This window comes from Haliotis rubra, unplaced genomic scaffold (assembly GCF_003918875.1).
Source record: "Haliotis rubra isolate DU_JTF1 unplaced genomic scaffold, ASM391887v1 Scf759, whole genome shotgun sequence".
Taxonomy (NCBI): Eukaryota; Metazoa; Mollusca; class Gastropoda; order Lepetellida; family Haliotidae; genus Haliotis; species Haliotis rubra.
In genome coordinates this window covers 131738-142320 of record NW_025767478.1, presented here as the reverse complement: position 1 = coordinate 142320, position 10583 = coordinate 131738, and the positions used below count along the sequence as shown (strand labels likewise).

The window sequence follows — 10583 nt, the reverse complement described above, 5'->3', positions numbered from 1 at the left end:
CGAAGCGTGACAACGCGACAATTTCTCTTCCAGGATTTCTATAATTTACTGTTGTATTTTCATGTTCAAGGTTGTCCATTACGCAGAATACAGCATCCTTGTCCAGTTTCTTCGGGACATTTTCTTTACACCCGTGTACGTCTTCTTGGAAAACAGGTATTTATATGTTTTCTACCCATCAAAAGTTTAGACTAACTAGTCTATATGTAGTCAATTACTTCAGTCAACTGTTCTCAACTAGATTGAAAATCTCGATCTTCGCTAAGATCAAACTCTTCAACGATGGAGGTAAGTATTTTTAAACTCGACTCCTGTCTACATCTGTCTGCAAGCGGGCATAGCATGGTTCGCAAACTAAAAGAGGAACGTCTTTCTGGAAACAAGGAATTGAAAGTAGGACACTAAGGTTCTACTCCACTAAATCAGAATCGCATGCTCGCTGAATCACATTTCGTGAGATATGTGACAGCTGTGATTGGATAAAATAGTGTAAGATGTTTATGTTTTTTAAAAGCACATCGATCCAGTAATTAAAATTGACAACAATTTTAAGTTTTAATGCTGTCATTTTTTATCACCAAGACTTATGCTTAATGTGAGTACAGATATTTTCCAGTAGATGACATTTGGTGCGGAACTGGGGTTGATGTATTCAGCTTCCTGTGTTCGGAAAATAGACAAGATAAGTTAGCTGGAATTTGTGTTTTGTTGTAGTTTAAAGGCCAGACTGTACCCAAGTGTACCTGGAATGGCGTTTGACAGCCTGGATGAATATTAAATATATAACGTTACTGTAGAAGTCTATGGGAAAACATTTGGTTTTGTGTAACCTAGAGCAATGCCTTCAAAACCCTAGTGATATTCTGTGTTAGCATGGTTACCGCACACATGGTAAATGTGAATATATTTCTTATTCAAATGAAAAATTTAAAATCTTGCTATTATTTTGTTTCATTGTGATATCATAAGTGTATAATCCGTGCTGTTATGGAAACCATAACCATAGAGTGATCGTACTTCAAGACTTGAACCTTAACATAGACTCGGCTTCTGAATCCTTGAAGTTTAGATTGGCTCTCTCCCTTGTTTACTCCCTTAATCACTTAATGCAGGAATGTATCCTTACATGCGAGCTCATACATCAGTGACATATAATAATAATAATAATAATAATTGGCTTGTATAGCGCCTAGTCTCCATCATAGATGCTCAACGGCGCTGCATAACAGCGTTAAAAACACAATAAGTGTGAAAAGATATTTTGAAGTAGGTTTTGAGCAAGTTCTTGAATTGTGAATGGGACTCAGTTCGGCTGAGGGTGACTGGAAGATTATTCCACAGAGCTGGTGCTGCTACAGAAAAGGCTCTATTACCCATTGATGTTTTAGTGCTTGGCTGTGCTAGTCTTAACGTATCTTTTGATCTAAGAGCTCTGGTGGGTACATGCAGATGTACAAGCTGGCGAAGGTAGTCACAGGACTGGTCATATACTTTTGAACTTAGCATTTTTATATTGCTATTATGCTTGAATATTTCATCACGAATGTTTTGCTTTGTAACAAACACGCTTGTGATTATAACAACCATATGATACTACACTGTGAAATATTATTACCTCACCAAAAAATGTCTTCTCATCTCTTATTGATCTACTTGATGTTGACACTTATGTAAATTTTGAAATGTTGGAAGACGACGAAATGTTGTCAACACTCCATGGTGCAGGTACACAGTTCACACGATCCCTAGTGCGGGACACATATCATGTTGTCATTATAAACTTTGCAACATATGTCTATCATTTGAAACCATATCATGAGTTTGTATTTTAATGCAGACACTCTGTGTACAAGTGACACCATCCCTTTGTGAATGTTTGATTGTACTGCTGTACATTTCAAATGTCAACTGTGAATGACATTGTACTGTATGTAAATACTAATATGATTTATGTTTGATTGAATTCGTGTATCAATATTCTTCGGATTGATTTCTGGAACAAATTAAGAATTTTTTTCTCTATCTCTCATGGTAAATGTGAATATTTTTCGTATTCATTTTGTGCGTTTGAGCATGTCACGGACATGGCTATATGCGCTATATAAAAAGTCTATTATTATTATTATTATTCAAATGAAAAATTAACATCATGCTATTAGTTTGGTCATTGTCATACCATCGTGTATAATGTTGTTATGGATAAAGGGTGTCGTTGCACAAACCGATCTTAACCATAAAATAAGCGTACTTCACATAAGACTTGAGCCTTAAAAATAGACTCGGCTTCTCAATCCTTAAAGCTTACATTGGCACTCTTCCTTAATTACAGTACCCAGTCCAAGTCCAGAACAGGTCACAATACCACAAAGCAAAACTACCCTTTACGTTTAATGCTCAGTTCCTTCAGCAACACTTTCAGATCCTGAAATACGGTATCTCCCCTCGTACCGGAGAGCTACTGTCAGTTTTTCGACTTTCTTTTACAGAACATGACAACCAAGCCCGTTAGATGTCTGGCAGCATTTACAGTCGCCTTGTTTACATTCGCACTGGTTTACTCTATCGACAAGTATCTTGGCCTTCCGACGATGCCGAGTATCATTGTTCGACAGACTATCGCATCTGTGCAAAAGAACAAAACCAGTTCAGTGTCGGAGACAGTTAATAAATCCACAAATCGGGAGTCGTTTATCATAAACAGAATGAACACAACACTGAACAACCGAAATACAGAGCGAATTGAACCAGTGCTAAAAAAGGATGCATACAATGTGCCCGGAATACTAAAAAAAGGCCACCAAAGGCATTTTAATGCCAGTTTAAGAGAAGATGCTCTTGATAACACCTTTCCTCCAAGGAAGCGGTACCAAGGCGACTTTCAGCAAGTGGATGTTCGAATTTTTACATATTCTGCCATATACGAAATTGCCAAATCGTGAGTGCGGACACTTGTCCTAGTTCCGGAACCATTCACGCCTGTATCTTTCATCTGCATACTGAAAAGGTCGAGGTCACATCTTGGTCATAAGGTGAAAGGTCAGTTCCAGCACATCCCTCCAAGTAGATGGGGTACTTACAAGTAAGTATCAGTCTTTGAGTCCGTATACGTTTAGGTTTAGTGTGGTATCCATGTTAAACTTCAGCATTCTTTCCCAGTTTTCTAAACCCGAAATACTTCCTGATCAGTAAAAGCAGTCAAACACACAGGCATACGCACAGAGACATTTTAATAAAATGTGGTCAATTGGTGAGAATTTCTTCTCTGTTTCTCGTTTGCTTTCATGTGAGAGTTGACAGACATGTTGCAAAAATATTAAGTCACATATTGATTGAAGTCCCAGTTGAGCTGAAGCAATGACTAGCATTTATTCTTGCTGCACATCACATGTAACGAGCACGTATTTCTACATTGTCGTTATCAGATTGAGTGAGTGAGTGAGTAAGGTTTCACGCCGCTTTCAGCAATATTCCAGCAATATCACGGGAACACCAAAAATGGGTTCCAGACATACTACCTATGTGGGAAATTTGATATCCATGAAGGTCCGGGTTAGAATGAACCTTCAGTAACCCATGCTTGTCGTAAGAGGTGACTAACGGGATCGGGTGGTCAGACTCGCTGGCTTGGTTAACACATGTCATCGGTTCCCAATTGGGCAGATCGATGCTCATGATGTTGATCACTGGATTGTCTGGTCCAGACTCGATTATTTACAGACCTCCGCCATATAGCTGGAATATTGCTGAGTGCGGCGTAATAACTAAACTCACTCACTCACTGTTCTGAAAGTTTATTAAATGACTCACTCACTTCAGCGTGACGACCCCACCACCCCTATCGGGCTCTGAATTAACACTATTTGTGGTGCCTGAAATTTAATTTTCTGTTCATTTTCGGTCAAAATGGGCCCTTAAACCGAAAAACGTAACAGAAAACAAAACAGACAAGAAAAGGGTATCTACTGCAAGTACCTTCTTTACGTTAAGTTCTTAATATTTGTTTTCAGGAATCGATGTGGATTCGTTCACTGTCCAGTACCTCTCAACACCTACCCAGCGTTCATTTCTATCCTCACAACCCGGATGTCTTCTCCCATCAACGTCTTCCCCGTCAACTACCCTGGACCCCCCAACAACAACCTCACCCGCTGTTACCCTGCCGTGCATGGGAACTTAACCGACGTCAACACACTAGTCACGGCACTGGAGACCAACAGATACTTCGGGACAGACAAGTTCATCTTCTACAACTACAGCATACCAGAACAGGTCAACAAAGTCTTGCTGCAATATGAGAGAGAAGGCATTGTGGAGATGAGGAACTGGAGGCTGCCCTTTCCCCCAGAGGAAATCCACTACTTGGGACAGATGGCGAGTATGCATGACTGTGTCTTCTCTCAGCTTGGAGTGGCCAAATACGTTCTTCTTGCTGATGTTGATGAAATTGTTGTGCCTAAGAATAACGTTTCATTGGTAGATCTGGCTGACAGACTACTGAATACAAAAGATCCACGCTCTCAAAAAAAATATGGAGCGCTTATGTTCCAAAACACGTTTTTTTCACTCTATGAAAATGAGACAAAATACATGTTTTCTGAAAAAAAGATTGCGAAGAAATTCAGAATGAAGGCATTTCTGCATACAAACAGGTCACGCATAAATGGTCAAAATTACAGATCAAAACTTCTTGTGAAACCCGAGGCTGTGGATCTGATTCATGTTCATATCATGGAAAAGTTCCTTCCTGACTGGGCGATGTATGTAGTCAGCCCAGAAGTCGCTTTATTGCATCATTATCGGGAGAAATACGACAGTCAGAGCCTTGCACCTTGGAGTCAGGATTTCACCTTCATCAAACACAGCAGTAGTTTAATACCCAACATAAAGAAGCGACTTTTAAATCTCCAAAGTAATCTGGGAATAAAGATTTGAGTTTTGTCATTGGGTCGTAATATAAACGACAAAACCCTTTTCACATCCATAAGAAATTTATGCTCAAAGCAGAGTCGATTGTATAATGCCGACCATATTATAACGCTCTTTCAAATAGTGATGATACCACGTGTTCGCTCAAAGGTGGGCGTGTCAGTAGAACAATAGATCAGATAAAGTGTGGTATCAGTGAAAACAGGGAATTGCATCATAGCTTGGATCCTATCGAGACTATTTATGCAACTGAATTTAGTCGGACTGAATATAATATGACACATAGGTGTTCTCTTTGTAATGTTTTATTATTAGGTCTTCAGACGAAAGTCTGGAAGACCTACTGTTATTATTCGAATATTCTTCTTCTTATTACTATTTGTACAAATTTTGTGACAGCTCTCCAGAACTACTGGGTCGATTTTCATGAAACTTTCAGTGGTGATAGCCTGTGTGCTGAAATTGATACATAGTCAAAAAAATTCCGACTGCCGGTTTCCAGTAAGGGCAGACAACCCAAAATGTCAAGATCTTTACACCTCAATACCTCAAAAACTGTAAGAGATAAATTGACAAAATTTTCACTAATTGTAGACAACATCATTCTGAATCGATTTAACGCATAGCAAAAGTTGGCCGCCATGATAGATTTTCCGCCAGTTTGAATGCGTTTTTTGGCGTTTTTAGATGGTGCCTGTGTTTAAAAAAATTCTTCTCCTGAACGTCAAATAGTACAATCGTGTTCGATATATCTTTGTATAGTCCACACACCGGACTACATGGAATGCTCAAGGCATGTCGATCTCTTGTATGGTTTTGGAGTTTGGTGAATTTTTTAAAGACGCATTTTCATAGGGTTTATAAAAATGTCACAACTCTGCGGAAACACAATGGATTTAATTTTTGAAGGTACCAAATGGTAGATAATTGAAAGGGAAACATGTTAGCTTCACATTATTATTATGTCATAATCAATACTTAAGTCACAATTACGTCACAAACATTACCATTTTTCACATTTCCGCTCGTTTTGACGGTGCCTGTGTTTCATAATCTTCTCCTTCTGAACAGCAAATAGTACAATCGTGTGTGACATATCGTTGTAAAGTCCGCATCCGGGACTACTTAGGTTGCTAAAGGCATGTCCATATCTTCAAGAAATTTGGAGTTATCGCCTTTGGAAGTTGGTCAATTTTGTCAAAATGCATTTTCATAGGGTTAATAAAATGTCCCAGCTCTGCGAAACCACAATGGATTTCATTTTGCAAGCTACTACACTGTAGGTAATTGAATGGGGAACATTGTTGTTTCACATTATTGTTATGTAAAAGTCAATAATTACGTCACAATCACGGCACAAACACGAACATTAGGCCTTTTCGCATTTCGTTAGTGGATAGATAGCTGAAGGAAGCGTCAGTAAAATCTAGCAACAATCCCCACTTCCTGGTTTTCCACATTCCTGACCAACTCGTGTTATTCCGGGACAAACCGAATAGCGAACTTCTTGGAGGTTACGGAAAGGGGCGAGTGGTGACGAATGGGTTTTCCAGTGCCCATAGAAATAGTTCCCTCTTTAACAGGCCGTAGCTCCGTTGTTCTTTGGTCTACAGTCAAAACAATTAGTGTTCTGGAATTGCCAGGATGTGATCTATCCAGCAGTTTGTTTACCAACCTGACTGTGACAGGAATACGCTTGACGTTTTGACCACAACAAAATCTACATCATTTACAGGTAATTTCTCTTTTAGTATATGTTTGTATATATTGCTCAATTCCTTTGCTTTGTTTGACTGTGCTTTCCTGTTTGTTTTTCTGCAGTTTGTGAATTTTCCGTTTGTGTCAGCAGCATGGAATCAATGCCAAATTTCAAAAACACTGTAATGGACGCTCCAGATGGCGTCCAAAGAAACAGTACAATTAAAGGTAGCCACGGGGAGTGTATGGGGGAGTCTGAAGACCGTCAGTATTGCCCAGAAGGCAATCCTAGTTATTATTATGTTTTACAGATTAAAGATAACATGCAGCAGAGAGGGTTCGGGTGATCCTGGCACAGTCAGGCTGGTAATGCTCATCATCAGCTCAGGGCCCTTGCCCTCTACACGCAGCCCAGACAGCGAATGGTACTTCTACCAGGAAACACTGCCTAATCGAACCCACCAAGAACTTTCCGGAGAATATGAAGGCTCCCCAACACTGCAGCCTTCTGCATTACCCAGAGTGTCAGAAGGGCTTTGCTTCCGGTGGAGAACCCGGGCACTCTCCTGATCTGCGCCAAAAGATCAGGAGGTACCAAGCGCACCGAGAACAATGGGGAGCCTGACGACAGTGTACTTGGGATGCAAGCGAGACATTTCAAAGGCGAGGTCATGGTTCCTAGTATCCTGATCTACCTTCAGATTAGGGGTGGGCGATAATACCGGTTAACCGCTATATTGCAATTCGATCTTCACAATACGATATATTGCGGTACACTTTTTGCGAACCGGTTCACTCGATACGATCGCCAATTTCCGTGACCATGATCGGTAATTTTCGTGATGATGTATTTCCTTTATATTATTATACATTAATAGTTTTGAGAATGCTTATTGGTCATATGATATGATGCGTGACTTTTAAACCATATAGACTGGTACCGGCACTCGTTGATAAACAAACCAAAATGGGGGACGCCGCTGCAGACGCTTTTTCTCGAGTTCCAAACTTTAGAGTAAAGTCTTCAATTTGGAAACATTTTCAATTGATCTCTTGTACAATCACATCTGCGTCATGACAGTGACCAGTGCCATTGTTTCAAAAGAAAGGAAACATTAACTTCATTACCTTAACCATGTGTTACACTTTCACAATATATTCCAATACATATTGCAATACGCCGACACATATCACAATATATCGCAATACGAACATTTTGCCAATACCCAACCCTACTTCAGATGCTGGCGATCTATAGCCCGTGTTTTATATTGTATTGTCTTCTTTAGTTACACTGTTTTAGTTTTACATGCTAGTTTTATGTTCATATCTGTGATACTCTAGTATTTTTACTGTCCATCGTCGACAGGTTTAACTCTTCACAATGTTATCATTTTTGTATTATATAAATTGTTTTCGTCACGATATGGCTGAGATATTGCCGATGTGACGTTTAATATTAACTCACTCACTCACTGACTCACTCAAAGGCGAGGTCCGCATGTTTATCATGCTTTTCCTGAATATTGCCAATCACATTGCTGTCAAAAGGGACAATGATATAAATAAATTCATTGGCTTTATCAAAAAGGACAAGATCAGGTTTGTTGGCAGGAATTCTTCTGAGGCTGTATATGAGCCTATTCCACAGAAGTTTGAAAGCGTCAGTTTCCATGACGCCCTGGACATGTTCAGGGTCGTACCATGGATGGACCTCGGCGGAGACGGTAGTAGAAGCAACGAGCCATGCCATCATGTCGTTTAAGATATGCTGTTTGTGCCAAAGAAGGGCATCCACTGACAAGATGTTGGACAGTCTCTGTAAATTCATTACATAGTCGACATTTCATATTGTTATTATGTTTTACAGATTAAAGATGAAAATGCAGCAGAAAGGGTTGATCCTGGCTCAGTCAGGCTGGTAAGGCTCATCATCAGCTCAGGGCCCTTGCCCCTTCTACACGCAGCCCAGACAGCGAATTGGACTCCTCCCAGGAAACACTGCCTAGTCGAACCCACCAAGAACTTTCCGGAGAATATGTAGGCTCCCCAAAACTGCAGCCTTCTGCATTACCCGGAGTGTCAGAAGGGCTTTGCTTCCGGTGGAGAACCCGGGCACTCTCCTGATCTGCGCCAAGAGATCAGGAGGTACCACACCAAGGGCACCGAGAACAATGGGGAGCCTGACGACAGTGTTCTTGGGATGCAAGCGAGACATTTCAAAGGCGAGGTCTGCATGTGTTTCCTGAATCTTGCCAGTTGCTGTCAAAAGGGACAGAAAATTCAATGATATAAATAAATTCATTGGCTTTATCAAAAAGGACAAGATCAGGTTTGTTGGCTGGAATTATTCTGAGGCTGTATATGGGCCTATTCCAGAGAAGTTTAAAGCTGTCATTTTCCATGACGCCCTGGACATGTTCAGGGTCGTACCATGGATGGACCTCAGAGTCAAAGCCACAGGCATGGCGAAGACGATAGTAGAAACAACGAGCCATGCCATTATGTCGCTTAAGGTATGCTGTTTGTGCCAAGGAAGGGCATCCACTGACAAGATGTTGGACAGTCTCTGTAAATTCATTACACAATCGGCATTTCATGTATATATTTACCTTTAGAATCACATTTTGGCGATTGCGAGTGGTAAGTGACTTATTCCACTTTGTTGTTGTACAGCAAATCATATAATGTCATTAAACATATAGAGTTTCACAGAAGGTTCAAATGGTGTCATACATCAATATACCAAGTTTCATTGCAAAGGGTAATTGAATAGATGGGTCAAGGACGTTATCTGGCGGATGAGGAAGACGGCGTAGAAGTCGATAATCTCGTCCCAAACATGCTCTATCGGGGAGAGATCCGGTGAATTTGCAGGCCAAGGCAGTAAGTCAACGTTGTGGTGAAATCCATAGCAACCCTTGCCGTATGAGGGCGGGCATTGTCCTAATAGAATGTTAACCCAGGGCCATGACGTTGCAGAAAAGGAATTGCAACAGGTCGACGAATCTGATCCCTGTAGCCCCCACCAGTTAAGCTGCCCTGAACTATCACCAAAGGAGTTCTTTGGCGTGCTGTTATTCCACCCCAAATCATCACGGAACCACCACCAAAGCGATTCCTCTCCAAGACACAGGCGTGTGCATAACGTTCTCCCACGCGTCTATAGGCACTTTGACGTCCGTCACTATGGGAAATGTTAAACCTGGACTCATTTGTAAAAACAACATTTCTCCACCAAAACAAGGGTCTGCGGACATGATTTCGGCACCACATTCGGCGAGCTTGTCGGTGACGTTGTGTCAGGATAGGCCGTATGGCGGGACGTCGTGGTCTGATCCCGTGATGACGTAAACGTTGTCGAACTGTGTTGGGGTGGATACGGCGAAGTCCTGGGATGGTTCGGGCAGTCATCACTGCAGTCTGAAACCTGTGGCGAAGATGGGTCACCCTTATCCATATGTCCTGTCTTGGTGTTGTTACACGTGGACGTCCAGAACGTGGCCGATCGATGACGTCATTTGTGTTCTGGTAGCGTATCACCAGTGCAGAAATGGTGTTCTGGTGGCAGTGGAAATGTGCAGCCACTTGTCGTTGAGACATACCCCCACGGACCATCCCAATGGCCTCATGACGTTGTGCAGACGTGAGCCTTGGCATGCTATGCGTTTCAATAGCCGTTTAATTTTGTGAACGATCGCAAGGGCAGGGGTTGAGCTTTCCAAAGTGACAGTATTGTGTGGCATTCATTTGCTCTGTTTTTTTCTTTCCCGGAATGCACGTGCAACAACGTATTGCACGACTCTAGGACGAACCCACTGACGTCACGGAACGTGGCACGTGCATGCATGTTGGATACATGTCACTAATCTCTGAGTTTAAATCCTTATGTGTCTACACAGGTTTGATAAATTTAGATTTTAAATTTTTGTATGCACAGTTTCTTTATGTGCCTAGTA

At 41.2% G+C, this 10583-nt stretch overlaps 1 protein-coding gene across 1 annotated transcript; it reads left to right on the top strand.

Moving 5' to 3' along the window:
- Nucleotides 1-2988: 2988 nt before the first annotated feature.
- LOC124260271 (beta-1,4-galactosyltransferase galt-1-like) lies at nucleotides 2989-5133 on the top strand. Its single transcript, XM_046694531.1, has 2 exons — nucleotides 2989-3079; nucleotides 4008-5133. The coding sequence occupies exon 2, from the start codon at nucleotides 4084-4086 to the stop codon at nucleotides 4930-4932; it is 849 nt and encodes a 282-aa protein (XP_046550487.1). The 5' UTR covers nucleotides 2989-3079; nucleotides 4008-4083; the 3' UTR covers nucleotides 4933-5133.
- The last annotated feature ends 5450 nt before the right edge of the window (nucleotides 5134-10583 follow it).

Bases quoted from the DNA above. Each gene is read 5' to 3' on its own strand.
- LOC124260271 (XM_046694531.1), top strand. From the start codon at position 4,084: ATGTCTTCTCCCATCAACGTCTTCCCCGTCAACTACCCTGGACCCCCC.